We start from the raw sequence: 22,046 nt of genomic DNA, 5'->3' as shown, positions 1-22,046 counted from the left end.
ACTCCGCCATTATAAGCTTGGCCCCTACCACTCTCTGCCCCAGGGTCACTTCACTAGGGGTCATTGAGGCACATTCGTCAGGGGTACACAGAGGAAAACCAAGGTGACATAAGGGAAACAGGCGTGGGGAATAGGGAGCCCCGGCTATTAGTTCCAGCTCTGCTTCTGCTTAACGACGATCTTGGTCAAATCACTAAAGCGTCCCAGGGCCCCATTTTCTCACCTGTAGAATGAAGAGTTTGGGTGGGCAACATTTTGAGCCCTAAGAGTCAGCCAGTACTGTTTGAAAGAGCAGGGATTTGGGCACAAGTATTCCTGGGACTTTCTTCCTCACCTCCACCAACTAGAATTAAAACCCGGGCAAGAACTTAGCCCTAGGATGGACTTTTTCATCTCCAGAAGCTCCATCCATGAATACACTTCTTTATCACCACCACCAGCCTTATACCAGATGAGCCCCCATCGGAGACATTAAAAATTATCAGTTATATCTCTACCCCTAATATCACAACATATACAAGAGTAACATTTCCTCACAGGGAGACATCTGACTGACCTCCAGAAGAATAACCTACCCTGTATCAAAGGGCACATTGATCCTCATAAATGTAAAATTCAAAATCTGCATCTGAGGCACATACAGATACCTTATCCAACATCGTAATGTCACTGCCACGCACTAGACTTGTAAAATAAGAGGCAGACCAGAGGTTGCCAAGACTTTGTTCAGCACCATTCAACATTTTATGAGCCTGCATCTATCATGCATTAGGGTCCAGTGAGTAATTAGATCACAGACAAAGCCATTATGTACTATGGAAAACAGCCCAGTCACTCTAACTAGTCATTCGCCAGGCTCAAGCAAATGCCGACTTCTCCCCTGTTTTCTTTTCCGAGTTTGGGCCGTTTGATTTTTGTTTTTAAAATAAGTCAGAACCTGTGAGGCGTTAACAACTTCTGAAAGGCAATGATCTTAAGGAAGTTCCGGGGAGTACCTGGTCCATGAAAGCCTTCACATGCTCAAGAGCTGCGGTGGGGAGCTGTCCAAATACCAAGCAGTTCTGGTAATTATCCGCTCCGACGCTTGCCTCCATCATCTTCGCCACATAAACAAGCTTGTGTTTCGCATCTTGTGTCACCTAAAACGGGACAGTCAGTTAGTTTCGAGGGTCATGATCTAATTTCTGTGTTAGGGACACAGGATTTGGGACTAGGATCATGGAGAATCCTTGAAGTAGGAAAATCCCTATAACCTGCAGGTCAGTTTCCATGTTAAGAAAAAAAAATCAGTAGGGGATGGGAGCCTTAAAAGCCAGTCTTCTTGCTAAAACATGCACTTGCAAACCTGAAAGACTTTTCACAAGTTGCTCTGGGCAATTTTTTTTTTTTGCAATAATCAGCCAACTACAAATATTTCATTATTTGAATCCAGTGGAGGACAAGCTCTATAAGGGCTGGGGCTGTTTTTGTCTCTGTGGAAATGATAGGTACCACACCTAGAGTCAATAAGAACTGAATTCAAATCCAGCCTCAGATGCTTACTAGCTCTTCTTCCCTGGGCAAGTGACTTAATGCCTGTCTCCTGGTTTTCCTATCTGTAAAATGGGATTAATGATCATCCTTATCTCCCAGGATTGTTCTGAGGAGCAAACATTAATGCAGTGTGCATGTGCTGGAGATTGTGTTTGATATCGGGCTTTGCATGATGAAGGGAAGCAGGTTCCCCAGGGCACCAAAATGGCAGCTCTGCTGTTCTGCTTTACAAGGCAGAAGAGCCCACTTTATTGTCCTGCACTTTTCAAATATTTATTGACTGTTAAATTAAACCTACACATTTTGGACTGGCCCTGTGCTTCACAAGGAAACAATTCCATGCCCAAGAAATGGAAACTATATAAAACTGTCTTGTTTGGGAGGGGAGAGGCTTGGTCAACATCACAGATGTATAGCAAGTGTCCAAGGAGAGAGACCCAAGTCCTCTGACTTTGTTCCATGTCATCTCCCTAAGGAGGTAGCATTTGAACTGAGCCCTAAATGGAGCTAGGGATTGGAAAAGGCAGAGAGGGAAGAAAGGAAAGGTCTCGGCAAGTTGGACCAGACCATCTAGAGTGGCAGAGAGGCCCCCTCCCCCCCCCCCCACACACACACAGAGGGAAGGGAAGATGGAGAGAGGAGCAGAAGGGGGAGGGGGAAAGAAAAGGGGAGATTGAGACAGAAAGAAACAGAGACAGGGAGAGAAAGACAGAGGAAAGAAGGGAGGGAGGGTGGGGGAAACTGTGACAGAGGCAGAGACAGAGTCTGTACTGTGAAGTCAGGCCAGAGACAGACTGGAACTCACTTGGGAAGTGCTTTGCAAATCACAGAGAAGCTTCTATTTTACCCCAGAAGTAAGAGGAGGTCATTGAAGCTTCCTGAGCACCAGAGTCATATTCAGGCTCAAACTTTCGAAATCATTGACTTGACAGCTAGACAGGGGAGAGGCCCAAGGCGACGCCTCCAATGGGTACAAGAGATTAGCAGAGTCTGGGCCAGGACAGTGACTGTGGGAGTGCTGAGAGGGTGCCAGGTACAGGAGATGCACCTGATTAGACACAAATGGTGAGGGGGAGGAGTGCAGCTTGAGTACCCAGAAGGCAGTGGTGCCTTTCATGGAAATACCAACAATCTCTACCTAGGGAGCATTTCTAAGTATGTGTGTGGGGGGCGGGGAGGGAATCTAATAATTTATTTTGGACATTAGAATTTGAAAACTCGGCTGAATTTCTGAGGGAAAGGAGGACTGAGCAGAGCCCTGGAGTCTCCCCGCACACAGGGGACAGGGCTGAACTACGAGCCTGGAGAGGAGATGAGGAGGAGTGGGAGAGAGGGTGGCCAGAAAGCCAGAGGCCGATGCTCAGAAGAAGTCCAGAAGCCCTTCGAAAATGCCGCGGGTCTTAGGAGACCCGGGCAGAGGCTGCTTTCAATTGGATGAGGAGGAATTCAGACGTGAGCCGGCCTGTAGCCAAATAAGCGTGTGAACAGCCCGGTCCACTCTGAGGAGGAGCAAGAGGGAGTGGGCTCCTAATTAAACATCCTCCTTTGCCCACTAACTTATTAGTAAGTCCCAGCGGCGGGGGAGGGAGCCGGCATGTAGCATTCTAGAAGACCAGAGAATCCCACATGGAATACTCGGCTCCTACTCCGCTTCCCCTCCCCAGCTGCACAACTGAAAGGGGATCCGGTCGGACCAGTCGCCGAGTCAAATGATGCTTTTCCTCCCCGGCATCCTATCTCCGAGTCTATTGTAATCTCCATGGCAACGGGGCCAAGCTGAGGCGGCGTGCCGGTCCGTGGCTAGGAGGGCGGCTCATTTAGCCGGAAACCCGGCCTGGCTTTCTGGGGCTGACTAGTATTTTAATCCTTAAAAACAACATTCTCATCACCCTACCGGGGTTTCTTGTGATCAATGGCTGGCTAGAGGAAGTTACACGCTCAGGAAGTAGGTGGGGCAGAGTCTGGGAGGCATGGGCTGGAGGCTCAGTTCCCACCTGGGGAAAGAGGGGTTCAGACCTCCCCCAATAAGGGGGAGGTCAAGCTCAAGGCCCAATACACACACACACACACACACACACACACACACACACACACACACACACACACGGATAAGTCAAGGCCCACCAAGGGATTCTGGGAAGACTTCCTAAAGGCAGAGCCGAGAGGAGGCGGGAGGGAGCAAAACAGACCTCAGACATCCAAGGCAACTTCGATTACTCCTCTGGGTTAATTTGAAATCTTGACTTGGGAAAGCTCTGCTCGGAGCCGTGAAATAATATCATAATATTGATTTTAAAATAACGCTAACCCAAGGAGGAAGAACACCGGCTCTAACGTCAGAGGACCTGGGTTCAAATCCTCCCGGATGCGATGTGTGACCTTGCTCGAGCAAGTTCCTTACCGTGTCCGAGTTCCCCGTTTCTTGTCTGGGAGAGTTGGAGAGAGACGAGCTCTGAGCTCCCTTCCAGCCCATACCGGGACGCCAGGGAGGAACCCCCAACCAAGAAAGGCAAACATCCGCAGCCCTCGGTCCTCCCTCCCATTGGCCGCCCATCAGCAAAGTGCAGCGCCCCGAGCTCCACGGGAACTTGGTAAAGCGCTCCAGGGCTTACACCTGAGGGCAAGGCCAGCACTCCCCTCCCCCGCAGCTTTGCGCCCCCCTCCCCTCGCTCGGATGGAGGGAGAGGGCAGGACGGCCCCTGCACCTGGGGCCTCTCCCACCTCCGCGCCTGCTCCTGGGTTCCAGGCCCTGCAGACCCCAGCAGAGCAGCACCAACTCGCCGGCCGCGCCCCTACCTGGGAGCCAGAGGTGAGGCGTCCAGCGGGGGAGCAGCAGAACAGCAGGACGGCGGGGCCCCGGAGCCCCCAGAACTCCTTTAGAGTTTGCCGATTCTCCTCGCTCTCCAGGTGCTGCCTCCATTTCTCCTCCGGGACCCGAAGGATCTGCCCGAGGCGGCGTCCCAGGAAGCGCACGCGGGGGTCTCGGGAGAAGCGAAGAAGAAGCCTGGCCGCTGCCTCCTCCTCGTCCTCCTCCTCCTCCTCTTTCTTCTCCTCCCCCTCCAGCGCCTGCTCCAATTCCATCATCTCCAGCCGTGGGGATGTGCCCAGCGCAGGGACGGCCAGGCGGGCCTTCGCTCCCTGCTCTGCCCGAGGGCGCTGACAGCCCGACGGGCTGCGCTGAGCCGGCTGGGGCTGGGGCACTAGCCCAGAGGCGGCGGCGTTCAGGGCTGGGGGGCTCCGGCTCCTCGCTCCCGCCAGACCACTTGCCTAGCACTTCTGGCCGCTCTGGACCTCGCGGCCCAGGAGCTGCTGCTCCTCCCCTCCCACGGAGTGGGGGCAAGAGAGGAGGAGGAGGAGGAGGAGGAGGAGGAGAGGAAGAAGGAACGGTAGCGGCTCCAGCCCGAACGCAGGGCAGCAGGCCAGCGGCTGCAGGGACCGCGTCCCGTTTCCCTGGGGACCGGGCGGAGGGAGGGGCAAAGCCCGCCCTCCCCCAGGAGGCAGCGCGGACAGAGCCTCAGGATTGGCCGCAGCTGCCAGGAGAGGAGGGCAGAGATGGCAGGAAAGGAGAGAGGAGGAAGCCGGGGCTGAGGGGAGGGGGCCGGGGGCTGAGGGGAGGGGGCCGACTCTGGCTGCCAGCCTCCTCCCCCAACCGTGAGGCGGTGGGACTAGCTTCTGTCAAGTTCCTCCCCTTCCCCCCAGGGCCCAGGCTCGGACTGGCCTCTCGGACTCCGGAGGAGATGGGAATTCCCGAAAGAATGAAGGATCCCGGGGTCTTAGACCGAAAGAGACCTCAGAGACAAGCTAGGTTTTCCACCCTGGGGTCCTTCACCCATCCAGGAAGATCTAGGAAGATCTCTGCCTGCTGATGCTGAGCCAAGGCTGGGCTGCCCAAAGAAGGCATCCCGAGGCCAGATGCTTCGAAGAACCAGCTGTGTACCTGGGGAAGGAGAGAAGACTAGATTTGGACCACAACGTCCACTGAACTTGGAGTCAGAAGGCTAAAGTTCATATGTGGATCCCTTGGACAAGTCATTTCCTCGTTCTGGGCCTCAATTTCCCCATCTGTAAAATGGGGACAGGGCGGGACTAGACAAACTGAGAGGTCCTTTCTAATTGAAGAATCCTACTAGTTCATCTTAAGAGTTCAGATTTAGAATTGTAAGGAACCTTTGAAGTCAACTCATGTACAAAGCTCCCCAACTTCAAGGATGAGAAAGCTGCCCCCAAAAGTTACTTGCCGGGTCACCAAGTCCCTTTCCACCAGACTTTTTTCTGTGTTTTCTTTTCTTCCTGACAAATTTCCAGGCAAACAGATACATTAACTCGAGGTCCTTAGATAGCACCTCCTTGAACAGCAAAGAACACTAGTGTTCATTTCAAAGGCACAGTCTAGACTGTAGCTGTCCAAAGGAAGCCAGTGGCTCAAAAACGGGGCCAAATGCCCTTGGCCTGCAGAAGGCTGGAAGGAGCCCTCCCCTCTCCCCTCCATTCCTTCACTGCAGAACAAAGATTTCCAAGCTTCTTGCCCTTTTCTTTGCAGATGCCTTTGCCCAGATCCCTTATGAAGAGGGGAGGTCAATGAAGCCAGAAAATATACTGAGAGGAGCATTCACCCCCAAGAAGCTAAACTGCCTCTCTGCTGGTCATTGCTGCTCCCTGAAAGGAGACAGGAGGCAGCTGAACTGAGTATTTGAATTTATGGGGTGAAGTAAGTCGTATAGCCTAATGGATAGAGTTGAGAAACCTGGTCCTAAGTCCTTCCCCTAACATTTACTAGCTCACCACATTCATGAAGTGACTCATCACAATCCAAATGTTTATTAAACACAGCCCAACTCCCAGACGTGGGGGGAAAGACAAAAGGAAATCGGCTCTCGGCTCGGAGAGTTTAGGATGAAGACAGTATGTACAAGCTAGAAATGTGCTAAATAAATATGAGGGAACTGGGGGAGGTGTCTAGCAGGATCAGGAGAAGCTTTGTAAGGGAAGGTAATGAATGGGAGCAGAGCCTTCATAGAAATTAGTGATGCCGAGAGATGGAGATGAGAAGGAGCACTCGAGCAACGGGAGATGGCCCGGGGATGGCGAGAGGGCAGGAGATGCAGATCTCTGTAGGAAGGACTGCAAAGAAGCCCGATTGGGTGGGCCAAAAGGCAAATGGAAGGGAATGATGGTGAATCACTGCCTCTGCCGGGTTCCGTTCTAGATAATAACCATGACCCTCCCAGGTTAAGCTCCTCCCCATGCTGCTGATCTGAACCTTGACTGATATCACCTTCTTCAGCCTCCTCTGATTGGAGAGCCAGAGGGCAGAATGTCCAACTCCTTCCAATGCCTTCCTTTATAGAGGAAAGAAAGTGGACTCTATTCTACATCTATTGCTCTGCCTGGTTTTTTAATGTAAGGGATAACTCTAGTCTTCTCCATCCCCTCCTATTTATCTGCTTCTATGTATGTGTTATATCTCTTCTCCTCTCCCCTTTAGATTGTAAGTTCCTTGAGAACAGCAATTGTTTATTAATATTTAAGTCATTAAATACTTTTATTCTTTTCATTATCCCCAGCACTTAGCAGAGGACCTGGCACATAGCCTAATAAATGGGGATTAGATTGGAATTAAGCTAGTAAGGCAGATTGGGGCCATGTTGGGAAGAGCTTTAAATATCGAACAGGTGGGGAAGTCCAACAGGGCTTGTAAGCAACTCTCTGGGGCAATAAATGATAAATAGTTGCAGATGGGCATCAACAAGGGCAGTTTCCTTCCTCAAATGTGGCCTTGTCCTATTTGATGCCCCCAGCAAGCCCTGTGGCTTATTCATGTGCCTCCCCCAGAATGCCCACCTCCCTCTGGAGGTCCTTCCTCCCTCTTTGGTGGAACAAGCAGACTGTCCTCTTGTGTTCACCACAGTATCAGCCCATCTTATTTTTCATTCACAGATATCTTTGAGGATAGATTTATCTCCATTAGGCTGTGAACTTCCTGAAGACCAGGGCTATTTTTACCTTTGTTACTTCAGCATTTAGCACAATGTTAGTATATAGTGAGTCCTTAAGAAATGTTTCTTAGGTTCATGACCTAGGCATAAAGAATGAGATTATAAATAAATTAGAGGAACACAGGATAGTTTACCTCTCAGACCTGTGAAAGAGGAAGGAATTTATGAACAAAGAAGAAGAACTAGATATCATGATTGATCACAAAATAGAAAATTTTGATTATATCAAATTGAAAAGTTTTTGTACAAACAAAACTAATGCAGACAAGATCAGAAGGGAAGCAATAAACTGGGAAAACATTTTTACAGTCAAAGGTTCTGATAAAGGCCTCATTTCCAAAATATAGAGAGAATTGACTCTAAAGAAATCAAACCATTCTCCAATGGATAAATGGTCAAAGGATATGAACTGACAATTCTCAGACAAAAAAATTGAAACTATTTCTAGCCATATGAAAAAATGCTCCAAGTTATTATTAATCAGAGAAATGCAAATTAAGGCAACTCTGAGATACCACTACACACCTGTCAGATTGGCTAGAATGACAGGGAAAGACAATGCGAAATGTTGGAGGGGATGTGGGAAAACAGGGACACTGATGCATTGTTGGTGGAATTGTGAACACATCCAACCATTCTGGAGAGCGATTTGGAACTATGCTCAAAAAGTTATCAAACTGTGCATACCCTTTGATCCAGCAGTGTTTCTCCTGGGCTTATATCCCAAAGAGATACTAAAGAAGGGAAAGGGACCTGTATGTGCCAAAATGTTTGTGGCAGCCCTGTTTGTAATGGCTGCCCATCAATTGGAGAATGGTTGAATAAATTGTGGTATATGAATATTATGGAATATTATTGTTCTGTAAGCAATGACCAGGAGATTGATTTCAGAGAGGGCTGGAGAGACTTATAAGAACTGATGCTGAGTGAAATGAGTAGGACCAGGAGATCATTATATACTTCAACAGCAATACTATATGATGATCAATTCTGATGGACGTGGCCATCTTCAGCAATGAGGTGAACCAAATCAGTTCCAATAGAACAGTAATGAACTGAACCATCTACGCCCAGCGAAAGAACTCTGGGAGATAACTATGAACCATTACATGAATTCCCAATCCCTCTATTTTTGTCCGCCTGCATTTTTGATTTCCTTCACAGGCTAATGGTACACAATTTCAGAGTCCGATTCTTTTTATACAGCAAATTAACTGTATGGACATGTATACATATATTGTACTTAACTTATACTTTAACATATTTAACATGTATTGGCCAACCTGCCATCTGGGGGAGGGAGTGGGGAGAAGGAGGGGAAAAGTTGGAACAAAAGGTTTTGCAATTGTCAATGCTGAAAAATTACCCATGCATATAACTTGTAAATAAAAAGCTATAATAATAAAAAAAGAAATGTCTCTTGATGGGTATCCCACCCATTTTCCACTGCCTTAGTCTTCTGACTATTCAGAAATATTGCCATTCTATGACTGTCTTTGTAAACCTTAAAGTGCTATGGAATGTGAACTATTATTGTAATTAATTAATTAATAAGATGGGACAGCTAAATGGCACCTTAATGGCAAGAGTGCCATGTCTGCAGTCAGGAAAACCCGACATTAGCCCCAGACACTAGCTGTTTGACTTTGGAAAAGTCACTTTATGCTTAATGCTTGCCTCATTTTCTTGATTTGTAAAATGAGCTGGAGAAGGAAATGGCAAATTGCAACATCTTTTCCAAGAAAATCTCAAATGGGTTTATGAAGAATCGGGTACCATTGAAAGGACTGAACAAAAGTTAATAAGATTCAGAGAAAAGATTTCATGCAGTCCTTACTACAAAACTATGAAAAATTGGCCATGCTACATACACACAAAGTCACAACTAAGTTTGGATCTTCGATGCTCTCCTCATGTTCTAGACTGAAAAAGCCATTGCTGTTGGAGGGAAGCTTTGACCCATTCCAGGTAGGGATTTTACCAAGTCTTTCCAGGAGGTACCTCTATAGAAGCATTGAAGGAGAATAAAAGCCCTCTTCATTTCCTGGAAACTTCCCAGTTCCTCACCTTCTGAAAGGCAAGAAAGATTGGCTCTGAAAGCCAGGCTTTTGATTTTATGGAATGAGAAGCATCATTTAGAGAATTTGGAAAGAACTTTGTTTCATTGTTAGAATTTTGAGCTATGTCACAGTTTTGTAGGAAAAATACCCGGTGGAGAATGAAGGTTCAAATCCTGTTTCTGAGCAACACTTGTGACCTTAGAATTTAGGGAAATGTCTTCAACTCATTTTTGATTACCTCTGAATTGGGAATGAATGAGCTTTGTAAAATCCTGGAGTGCCTTGGGAACGGGAAGTATTGTCTATCCTATGCTGCAGTTTCCAAAGCATTCGTCTTCGGTAGATAATGAATCCTTCAGTGGTATGGTTCATGCCCACATCTTACTAAGCACGCCTTTACTACTTTTAGTGATATTTCACTCAATAGCTTTCACTCCATTTTAAATGCAATTTAGCTAGATTAGCAAAAGTAGAGACAAAGCAGGCTCCTTCCTCATTTTACAGATGAGAAAACTGAGGCTGATGAGAGATTAATGAATCTGTACCTGGCACCCGGTAGCATGGCTAGTAAATTTTAAGGGTGTGGAGAGTTCAAGGAGAGTGGGTGTGTGGTAAGAGGGCTTGTTGAGTCCTTTTCAGAGCTGCTCATCCACCCACCCTAACCCTAACCCCAAACCTAACCCTAACCTGACCTCAGCTCTTAGCTATCAGAAGTTGTATTATGTTCAGCAGTCACACCCTAATAAAAACCATCTTGGTAGAAGGGCTAAACCAGGTTGAGGGTAACCAAAGGGATTCAAACCCATCCCTGAGGTGGGAGTGTCTACTCCAAGTATGTGAAGACTTCCCCTGGCAGAATGGCCAGATGAGAACAATTTGTTCCAGTGCCATGAAGCGGCTGAAGCAGGTGCTATGAAGGCTTAGAGCTTGATCAGACATTGAGAATGGTGAGGTCATCCACTGCATATTGGGCCATCACCATTTGTCTTGCCCTTAGGCTCTGATGAGACTGGAAGAAAATGAAGCTGACTTAAATACAATTTGCCCAAGAGTTGAAACAATTAAGAATAGCTTAGAGAATTTTCCTTGTTCTCAAGGGAGAACAACTTCTTCTCTTTTAGGAGTTACTTATTCCCTCTGGGGCTTCTACAGGCTGACTTGGCTTGGGGGTTCAAAGAAAAAACTTTAACAAAGATTCCAATGCAAAAAAGAAAAAGGCCTCAATTTACCTAGATAGCTACTTATGCCTGTCCCCCTTATCTAGTAAGCAATATCAATTCTTCTGTATGTTCGTAAGAGAAAGGTTACAACTTGGGGCTGCAAAAAATCCTAACAAGTCTTTGTTTACATTATTGCCATAGTGAAAATACATTACACAAAGCCTTATATAAGGCTTTGTATCAATTAGAGCTTTATTGGTTCTGTCAGCAATGAGAATCTGAAACAAAATGGTGACTGTAAGTGAAGTGATGGGGAAAAATTTGAGGTAAATGGTTTAGATTAAATGACCAAGCATATGAGGGTAAAGGAGGTGATTCTGAAGTAATAAACTTAGGTGAGGATGCCCTCCACAGAGACAAGGATATGAAGAAGAAGAATGGGCTTGGGAAAGAAGATAATGAGCCAGTCTGGGACATGTTGAGTTTAAGATGCCTGTGGTACATCTCTGTGGAGAGAAAGAAGGAGGGAACTGGAGGTCCATTGAGAGATTTGTTAGAAACTCCATAAAGATGACAATAGAATCGAGTGAATGTGGTGGAAGGAAAGGAGAGAAAAGAGGAGGCAAAGGGAAGAAAGAAGAGGAAAGGGAAGTGAGGAGGAGAGAAAGAAGTAGAGGAAAGGGGAGAGAAGGGTAAGGAAGTGGGGGGGAGCAAAGAAAAGGAGAAGGATAGGGGATAGGGAGGATAGGGATAACCAGGGGCTCAAGACAGAGCTCAGAGCAATGGGTAAAGATTAGAGAAAGGAAAAGCAATAGAAATGCCCACTGTCACCCATGTATTTAAAAATCTTTCATGGAGGGGGAGAGGGGGAAGAAGTCAAGATGGTGGTAAGGAGACAGATCTTTTTCTGAGCTCTTTCTAGCTTCCCTCAGATTAACACCAGATCAAGCCTCTGAACTTGTTTGGTAATAACAAAACCCACAAATATTTGGAATGTAACAAATTTCTAGTAGAAAATACTTTGGAAGAACTTCAGTAAAAACCTTTTTTCAATTGGGCAAGGTGAGGGAAAGTGACTGAGTGCAGAGACAGCTCAGTGACTCAGGGCAAAGCAGCCTCCATGCTGGGGGAATCTACCAGGAAGTTCTTAGTCAAAATATATCAGTGTTGGCCAGTCTATCCTGGTTCAGAAGCCAGTGGATCAGCAGACTGTGAGACATCCATTGCAACTACAAAAGGCAAATAGAGAGCCCCTGAATTCCAGAATAATGCAGGTTTTGGCCATGCTCACCCAGCACAGGAAGGAAGCCAGCAGCACCTGCTCCAGGGCAGTGTGAAGTTGCTGTTGCCTGTAGAGGAAGCTTGGAACAATGTCCCCTTTGCCCTAAGAGCAGATATCAACCTTTTAAAATGAGTAAAAAAAGCAAAAAAGAGCTCTGATCATAGATAGCTTTTATGGAGACAAAGAATAGACTTCAAACCCTGAGGACATTAAAAGTAAAATGTCTCTAGATGAAGCCCCAAAAGGTGATATGAGTTGTTCTCCATCTCTTGGAAGAATTCAAAAAGGATCTTAAAAGAGAGAAGAAAAGGGGACAAATGAGAACTTTGCAGGAGAGTTTGGAAAAGGAAACAAAAATTATCTGAGGAAAACTCCTTAAAAATAGATTTAGCAAAATGGAAAAAGAAAACTACTCAAAAAACAAAATTCTTGAAATGAAAAAGAAATCTAACAAAACATCTCAGTTAAAAATTCTACTGGCCAAATGCAAAATGAGATAAAAAAGCTAACTGAGAAAAATAATTCAGTAATTAAACAAATGGAAGTGAAAAATTCAATGAGATATCGAGAATTAGTCAAAGAAAACAAGAAAAATAGAAGAAAATGTAAAATATCTCATTGGAAAAACAACCAGCCTGGAAACAGATGCAGAAGAGACAATCTTAAGAAATGATTGGACTCCCTGAAAACCATGATGAAAAAGAGAGTCTAGATAACTTTCAAGAAATTATCAAAGAAAACTGTCCTGATGTTCTAGAACCAGAGGGTAAAATAGCCATTGAAAGAATTCATTGATCACCTCCTGAAAAAGATCCCCAAAATGAAAACTTCAAGGAATATTGTAGCTAAATTTCAGAATTATCAGAGCAGGAGAAAATATAGCAAGCAGCATAAACAAACAATTCAAATATCGAGGAACCACAATCAGGATTACCCAGGACCTAGCAGCTTCCATTTAAAAGGATTGAAGGCCTGGGATATGACCTTCCAAAGGGCAAAAGACCTTGGACTGCAGCCAAGAATCAATTATCCAGTAAAATTGTTATCTTTCAGGGGAAAAGATGGATATTCAATGAAATAGGTGAATTTCCAAAGATCAGAACTGAACAGAAAATTTGATCTTCAAATACAGAACACAAGAGAAAAATTTAAAAAAAAAGGAAAGAAAGAAAAAACTGTTTCATTTAAAAGTTGAAAAAATATACATCCCTATATAGGAAGATGATATGTAAAGATACCGGTCTCAAGAGTTAAACATATCATTTTCCTATATGATATATTTAACTCTTGAGACCTGTATCTTTGTTAGAAGTATACTTAGAGGATATAGGTATAATTTGACTTTATTGTGATGATATAAAAAAGAAACTAAGGGTGGAAAAGATGTTGTACTGGAAGAGGAGGAAAGGGGAGATAAAACAGGATAAATTACATCTCACAAAGAGACAAAAAAGATCTATTACAACAGAGGGAAAGAAGGGAGGGGAATGAGCATTGTATAAACCTTCATCTCATTGGATTTGTCTCAAAGAGAGAACATCAGATATGTAATTTCATAGAGAAACTTGTCTCATCCTATATGGAAATAGAAGAGGAAAAGGGAAAGGAAAAGGGGAGACTAATAGAAGGGAGAACATAAGTAGAAGGGTAAAGGGATAAGAAAGAGGGGAGGGCTGTTTGAGGGAGGTGGTAGTCAGAAATGAAACACTGGTGAGGAGGGAAAAGAGGAAAGGAAAGAGAAAAGTATGATTTGGGAAAATAAGATGGCAAGCAATACAGAGTAATTTAAATTGTGAATGTGAATGGAATGAACTCTCCCATAAAATGGAAGTAGGTAGCAGACTGGATTAAAAGCCAGAATACTGCAATATGTTGTTTACAAGAAACATTTAAAGTAGAGTGATACATACAGAGTAAAGGTAAAAGGCTGGAGTAGAATTTGTTATGCTTCAGCTAAAGTGAAAACAAAATAGAACGAACAAACAAACAAAAACCAAGGGTGGCAATCTTGATCTCAGATCAAGCAATTAGATCCAATTAAAAGAGACATGGAAGGAAACTATATTTTGCTAATAGGCAAAATAGATAATGAAGTAATGTCAATATATATATATATGCAATGAAAAAGTGCTCTAAATCACTATTGATCAGAGAAATGCAAAGTAAGACAATTGTGAGGTATCATTACACACCTCTCAGATTGGCTAAGATGACAGGAAAAGATAGTGACGAGTGTTGGAAAAGATGTAGGAAAACTGGGACACTAATACATTGTAGCTGGAATTGTGAACATTCCAACTATTCTGAAGAGCAATTTGGAACTATTCCCAAAGGGCTATCAAATTGTGCATACTCTTTGACCCAGCAGTATTTCTACTGGGCTTGTATGGCAAAGGCATTATAAAGGAGGGAAAGTAACCCACATGTGCAAAAATATTTGTGGCAACACTTTTTGTAGTGGCAAGAAACTGAAAACTGAGGGGATGCTTTTCAGTGGAGAATGGCTGAATAACTTATGATATATGAATGTTAGAGAATATTAGTGTTCTATAAGATACCAATCAGCAGGATGATTTCAGAGAAGCCTGGAGTGAATTACAGGAACTGAACTGATGCTAAGTGACATAAGCAGAACCAGGAGATCATTTTGAATAACAGCAATCAGATTATAGGACTAACAGATTTTAGAATTCTTATGGGCGTGGCTTCCTTCAACAGTGAAATGATTCAGGCCAGTTCCAAAGGTCTTATGAAGACTGCTCTCTGCACCCAGAGAGAGAACTGTGGGAACTGAGTGTGAATCATAACATAGCATTTTCACTCTTTGTTGTTTGCTTGCATTTTGTTTTCTTTCTCCCTTTTTTCCTATTTGATCTGATACTAGAACCATTCCCAATAAGATCAGGCATGAAACAATGTTGCCCACTATCACCATTATTATTCAATATTGTCTTAGAAATGTTAGCTAGCTAATAAAATTAAAGGAATTAGAATAGGTAATGAAGAAACCAAATAATCACTTTGCAGATGATATGGTGGTATACTTAGAGAATCCTAGAGAATCAACTAAAAAAAACTAAAAAAACAATTCACACAATTTTAGTAAAGTTGCAGGATGCACAATAAATCCACAGAAATCATTTCTACATGTTACCAACAAAATTCAGTATCAAGAAATACAAAGAGAAATTTTAAAATAATTGTACATAAAATATTTGGGAGTCTATTTGCCAAGACAAAATCAAGAACTATATGAACACAATTACAAAATAATTTCCACAGAAAATAAAGTCAGATATAATCAATTGAAAGGATATCAAGTGCTCATGGATAGGCCAAGATAATATAATAAAAATGTCAATTCTACCTAAATTAATCTACTCATTCAGTGCCATACCAAATTCCCAAGAAATTATTTTACAAAGCTAAAAGAAAATAAAGTTCATCCAGAACAAAAGGTCAAGAATTTCAAGGGAATTAATGAAAAAAGATGCAAATGAAGCTGTAGCAGACCTAAAACTCTATTATAAAGCAGTAGTCATCAAAAACATTTGGTACTGGCTAAGAAGTGAGTAATCGATCATTGGAAGAGGTTAGGTTCACAAGTCAATGACTGTAGTAATCTAGTATTAGATAAGCCCAAAGATCCCAGCTTCTGGGATAAACTCACTATTTGACAAAAATTGCTGGGAAAATTGGAAATTAGTATGTCAGGAAATAGGCATTGACCCACACCTAACATCCTGTACCAAGATAAGGTCAAAATGGGTTCATGATTCAGACATGTTATAAGCAAATTAAAAGAACAGAGGATAGTCTACCTCTCAGATTTATGGCGAAGGAAGGAATTTATAGCCAAAGAAAAACTAGAGTACATTATGAAATTAAAAATGAATAATTTTGATTATATTACATTTAAAAGGTTTTATACAAACAAAACCAAAGTAGACAAGATTAGAAGGGAAGCAGAAAACTATTTTTACAACCAAGGATCCTGATAAAGAACTCATTTCCAAAATATATAATGGACTCAAATTTATAAGAATGCAAGCTATTCCCCAATTGATAAATGGTCAAAGGATATGAACAGAGATTTTCAGATGAAGAAATTAAAATTATTTCTAGTCCTATGAAAAAATGCTCCAAATCACTATTGATCAGAGAAATGCAAATTAAGACAACTTTGAGATACCACCAGATACCTGCCAGATTGGCTAAATGACAAGAAAAGATAATGATCAATGTTGGATGGGACTCAGGAAAACTGGGACACTGATAGAATTGTGAACAGATCCAACCATTCTGGAGAGTAAACTGGAACTTTGCTCAAAATCCTATCAAACTGTGCATCCCCTTTGATCCAGCAATGATTCTATTGGACATGTATCCCAAAGAAATCTTTTTTTTTAATATTTTATTTTATTTTATAATAACTTTATATTGACAGAATCCATGCCAGGGTAATTTTTTTTTACAACATTATCCCTTGCACTCACTTCTGTTCTGATTTTTCCCCTCCCTCCCTCCACCCCCTCCCCAGATGGCAAGCAGTCCTATATATGTTAGATATGTTGCAGTATATCCTAGATACAATATATGTTTGCAGAACCGAACAGTTCTCCTGTTGCACAGGGAGAATTGGATTCAGAAGGTAAAAATAACCCCGGGAAAAAAAACAAAAATGCAAATAGTTCACATTCATTTCCCAGTGTTCTTTCTTTGGGTGTAGCTGCTTCTGTCCATCATTTATCAATTGAAACTCAGTTAGGTCTCTTTGTCAAAGAAATCCACTTCCATCAGAATACATCCTCATACAATATCGTTGTTGAAGTGTATAATGATCTCCTGGTTCTGCTCATTTCACTTAGCATCAGTTCATGTAAGTCTCTCCAAGCCTCTCTGTATTCATCCTGCTGGTCATTTCTTACAGAACAATAATATTCCATAACATTCATATATCATAATTTATTCAGCCATTCTCCAGCTGATGGGTAGCTACTCAGTTTCCAATTTCTTGCCACTACAAAAAGGGCTGCCACAAACATTTTTGCACATGTGGGTCTTTTTCCTTTCTTAAAGATCTCTTTGGGATATAAGCCCAGTAGAATCACTGCTAGATCAAAGGGGATACACAGTTTGATAGATTTTTGAGCAAAGTTCCAGTTTGCTCTCCAGAATGGTTGGATCTGTTCACAGTTCCACAAATAATATATCAGTGTCCCAGTTTTCCCCACATCCAACATTGGTCATTATCTTTTCTTGTCATTTTAGCCAATCTGACAGGTGTCTTGTATCTCAGACTTGTCTTAATTTGCATTTCTCTGATCAATAGTGATTTGGAGCACCTTTTCATATGACTATAAATATTTTCAATTTTTTCATCTGAAAATTGTCTGTTCATATCTTTTGACCATTGATCAGTTGGAGAATGGCTTGAATTCTTATAAAGTTGAGTCAATCGTTACATATTTTAGAAATGAGGCCTTTATCAGAAGTTTTGAATGTAAAAATGTTTTCCCAGTTTATTGCTTCCCTTCTAATATTGTCTGCATTAGTTTTTTTGTACAAAAACTTTTTAACTTAATATAATCAAAATTATCTATTTTGTGATCAATAATGAGCTCTAGCTCTTTTTTGGTCACAAATTCCTTTCTCCTCCATAGATCTGAGAGGTAAACTATCCTATGTTCTTCTAATTTGTTTATAATATCATTCTTTTTGTCTAGATCATGAACCCATTTCAACCTTAATTTGGTATATAGTGTTATGTGTGGGTCAATGCCTAGTTTCTGCTAAACTGACTAGTTTCCAATTTTTCCAGTTGTTTTTGTCAAATAGTGAATTCTTCTCCCCAAAGCTGAGGTCTTTGGGTTTGTCAAACACTAGATGCTATAGCTATTGATTATTTTGTTCTGTGAACTTAACCTATTCCACTGATCAACTGCTCTGTTTCTTAGCCAGTACTAAATGGTTTTGATGAATGCTACTTTATAATGTAGTTTTAGATCTGGTACATCTAGGCCACCTTCATTTGCTTTTTTTTTTTTCATTAATTCCCTTGAAATTCTTGACCTTTTGTTCTTCCAGATAAATTTTGCTGTTATTATTTCTAGGTAAGTAAAATAGTTTCTTGGGAGTTTGATGGGTATAGCATTAAATAAATGTTAGTTTAGGGAGTATTGTCATCTTTATTATATTTGCTTGACCTATCCAAGAACACTTGGTATTTTTCCAGTTGTTTAGATCTGATTTTGTGTGGAAAGTGTTTTGTAGTTTTGCTCACATAGTTCCTGACTTTCCCTTGGCAGATAAATTCCCAAATATTTTATACTATTGACAGTTATTTAAATGGAATTTTTCTTTGTATCTCTTGCTGTTGGATTTTGTTAGTAATGTATAAAAATGCTGATGATTTATGTGGATTTATTTTGTATCCTGAAACTTTGCTAAAGTTGTGTATTATTTCTAATAAATTTTTAGTTGATTCTCGAAAATTGTCTAAATATACCATCATATCATCTGCAAAGAATGATAATTTGGTTTCCTCATTACCAACTCTAATTCCTTTAATCTCTTTTTCTTTTATTGCCAAAGTTAGCTTTTCTAATACATTATTGAATAGTAATGGTGATAGAGGGCAATCTTGTTTCACCCCTGATCTAACTGGAATGGTTTCAGTTTATCCTCATTACATATGATGCTTGCTGATGGTTTTAAATAGATGCTACTGACTATATTAAGGAAAACTCAATTTATTCCTATATTCTCTAGTGCTTTTAATAGGAATGGATGCTGGATTTTATCAAATGCTTTTTCTGCATTTATAACCAATAATCATATGGTTTTTGTTAATTTGGTTATTGATAAAGTCAATTATGCTAATAATTTTGCTAATATTGAACTAGCCCTGCATTCCTGTTAAAAATCCTATTTGGTCATGGTGTATTATCTGGGGCATGGTTTTCTGTAATCTCTTTGCTAATATTTTAGTAAGATTTTTGCATCAATGTTAGGGAGATTGGTCTATAAATTTCTTTCTCTGTTTTTGTTCTACCTGGACATGTCTGTGTCATAAAAGGAAATTCTTCATTTCCTAATTTTTTCAAATAGTTTATATAGTATTGGAGTTAATTGTTCTTTAAATGTTTGGAAGAATTCACATGTAAATCCATCTGGTCCTGGAGATTTTTTTTTTTTAGGGAGTTGATTAATAGCTTGTTCTATTTCTTTTTCTAAAATGGGATTATTTAAATAATTTATTTCCTCTTCTGTTAATCTGGGCAATCTACATTTTTGTAGGTATTCCTCCATTTTTCTTGGTTATCAAATTTATTGACAAAATTGGGCAAAATAACTCCTAATTATTGCTCTAATTTCATCTTTATTGGTGGAAGTTCTCCTTTTTCATTTTTTGAGACTAAGTTTGATTTTCTTCTTTCCTTTTTCCTAATCAAATTAACTAAAGGTTTATCTATTTTGTTGGTTTTTTTCATAAAACCAACTCTTAGTTTTATTTATTAATTCAGTAGTTTTTTACTTTCAATTTTATTGATCTCTTCTTTTTAGAATCTCAAGTTTGGTATTTGATAGGGTTTTTTAATTTGTTATTTATTTAGCTTTTTTAGTTGCAAGCCCAATTCATTGATCTTTTTTTTAATCTACTTTACGCAAGTAAGCATGTAGAGATATCCAATTTCCCCTTATTACCACTTTGGCTGCATCCCACAAATTTTGGTATGTTGTCTCATTACTGTCATTCTCTTGCATGAAATTATTAATTGCTGTTTCACCCATTCATTCTTTAGGATGAGATTGTTTAGTTTCCAATTTTTTTTTGGTGTATTTTCCCCTGGCCTTTTATTGAAAGTAATTTTTATTGCATCATGATCTGAAAAAAATGAATTTACTATTTCTGCCTTTCTGCATTTGATTTTGAGGTCTTTATGTCCTAATATAGGGTCAATTTTTGTATAGGTTTCATGAACTGCTGAGAAGAAAGTGTATCCTTTCTGTTTCCATTCAATTTTCTCCAAAGATCTATCTTACCTAACTTTTCTAGTATTCTATTTACATTTTTAACTTCTTTCTTATTTATTTTGTGGTTTGATTTATCTAGTTCTGAGAGGTAAAGGTTGAGATCCCTAACTAATATAGTTTTGCTGTCTTATTTCTTCTTGCAGTTCTCTTAACTTCTCCTCTAGGAATTTAGATGCTATACCACTTGGTGCATATATGTTTAGTATTGATATTACTTCATTATCTATGATACTTTTTAGCAAGATATAGTTTTCTTCCTTATCTCTTTTAATTAGATCAATTTTTGCTTTTGTTTGATCTGAGATCAGGATGGCTATCCCTGCTTTTTTTTTTTTTTTTTTTTTTTACTTCACCTGAAGCATAATAGATTCTGCTCCTGGCTTTTACCTTTACTCTGTATGTATTACTCTGCTTTAAATATGTTTCTTTTAAACAATATATGGTAGGATTCTGGCTTTTAATCCAGTCTGCTATCCACTTATGCTTTATGGGAAAGGTCATTCCATTCACATTTATGGTTAAAACTACTAACTCTGTATTTCTTGCCATTTTATTAACCCCAAATTATACTTTTCTCTTTCTTTTTCCCCTTTCCTTCCTCCCCAATATTTTACTTATGAGCACTATTTGCCTCAAGCAGTCCTCCCCTTTAGAGACCCTCTCCCTTTCTTATACCTTTCTCCTATTGTTTCTGTTTTCCCTTCTATTTAGCCTACCCTTTTCCTTTCCCCTTTCCCCTCCCACTTTTCTATAAGGTAAGAGAAGTTTCTCAGTGAAACCAAATATGTCTAATTTTTTTTTTGAGCCAAATCTGATGAGTAAGATTCACACAATGCTCAGCACTTTCCCTTCTTTCCCTCAATTTTAATAAGTTTTCTTTGCCTCTTCCTGAGATATATTTTCCCTCATTTTACCTCCATTTTCCCCTTTTTCCAGTACAATCCCCTTTTGACCTCTAGTTTCATTTTTTTATTATAACACTAAAATCAGATCATACATGCACTTTCTATGTATGCTTATAACAGAAATACAATTTTCAAGAGTTCTTTTCTCTTTACCTTTTTATGCTTCTCTTAAGTTCTATCTTTGGAGATCAATTTTTTTTTTTTGTTTAGCTCTGGTCTTTTCATCAGAAATAAATGGAACTTACCTGTTTCATTGAATGTCCATCTTCTTCCCTGAAAGAAAATGCTCATTTTAGCAGAATAATTTATTCTTGGCTGTCAATTCTAAATTTCAAGGAATTGTTTTCCTCAGTGGGTTTTTTATAGCTACTTTCCCATTTGGACAGTTTTGCTTTTTAAGGAATTATTCTCCTCATTAGCTTTTTGTATTTCCTTTTGTACTATTCTCACTTCTTTTCCTATTTTTTCCTCTATCTCTCGTATTTGATTTTCAAAATTCTTTTTGAGCTCTTCCATGCCCTGAGATTAATTTTTTTTTCTGAGCGGTTTTGTATGTAGGAACTTCGATTTTATCTCCTTCTGAGTTTCTGTTTTGATTCTCCTTGTCACCATAGTAACTCTATGGTCAGAATCTTTTTCTCTGCTCATTTTCCCAGATTATTGCTCAGTTTTTAACTCTTTGTTAAAGTAGGATCCCATTTCCAGTTTGGGGACTATACTATTCCAAACTGTTTTCAGAGATCCTTGTAGGAATGTGAAGTTCCACTTTGTCTTTTTGTGTATTCTAACACTCTAAAACCTGTTTAAAGTCATTATTTAAAGGAATGTGGAGTGGTTTGAGGGAGCGCTCAGGGAATCCCTGCCTTCACTCCACCATCTTGCCTCTGCCTCCTTTCAGTCTTATTTCTTAGTTTCTCCTTTCATGTTCACTGTATTCCATTCAAACTGGCCAGTATACTATTCTCCTCATTTAATTCAATCTTCTACCTCTACATCTTTGCACAGGTTGTCTGCTTTGTTATGATCTCCTTCTTTATCTCACTTTCACAGAATCCCTATTTTTCCTTCCAAGA

At 40.8% G+C, this 22,046-nt stretch overlaps 1 protein-coding gene across 1 annotated transcript in view; it reads right to left on the bottom strand.

The window, feature by feature from the left end:
• The window catches only part of DNAH11 (dynein axonemal heavy chain 11), a 277,853-nt gene extending 273,041 nt beyond the window's left edge, over positions 1–4,812 (bottom strand). The window contains exons 1-2 of the mRNA XM_052001418.1: positions 4,330–4,812; positions 996–1,139 (exon numbers count right to left, since the gene is read on the bottom strand). Of these exons, the coding sequence (XP_051857378.1) occupies positions 996–1,139; positions 4,330–4,617 (432 nt within the window). The 5' untranslated portion in view covers positions 4,618–4,812. The remainder of the gene's footprint in view (positions 1–995; positions 1,140–4,329) is intronic.
• Between the last annotated feature and the right edge of the window lie 17,234 nt (positions 4,813–22,046).

This window comes from Antechinus flavipes, chromosome 5, assembly GCF_016432865.1.
Source record: "Antechinus flavipes isolate AdamAnt ecotype Samford, QLD, Australia chromosome 5, AdamAnt_v2, whole genome shotgun sequence".
Lineage (NCBI taxonomy): Eukaryota > Metazoa > Chordata > Mammalia > Dasyuromorphia > Dasyuridae > Antechinus > Antechinus flavipes.
This window is presented reverse-complemented; position numbering and strand designations above follow the sequence as displayed.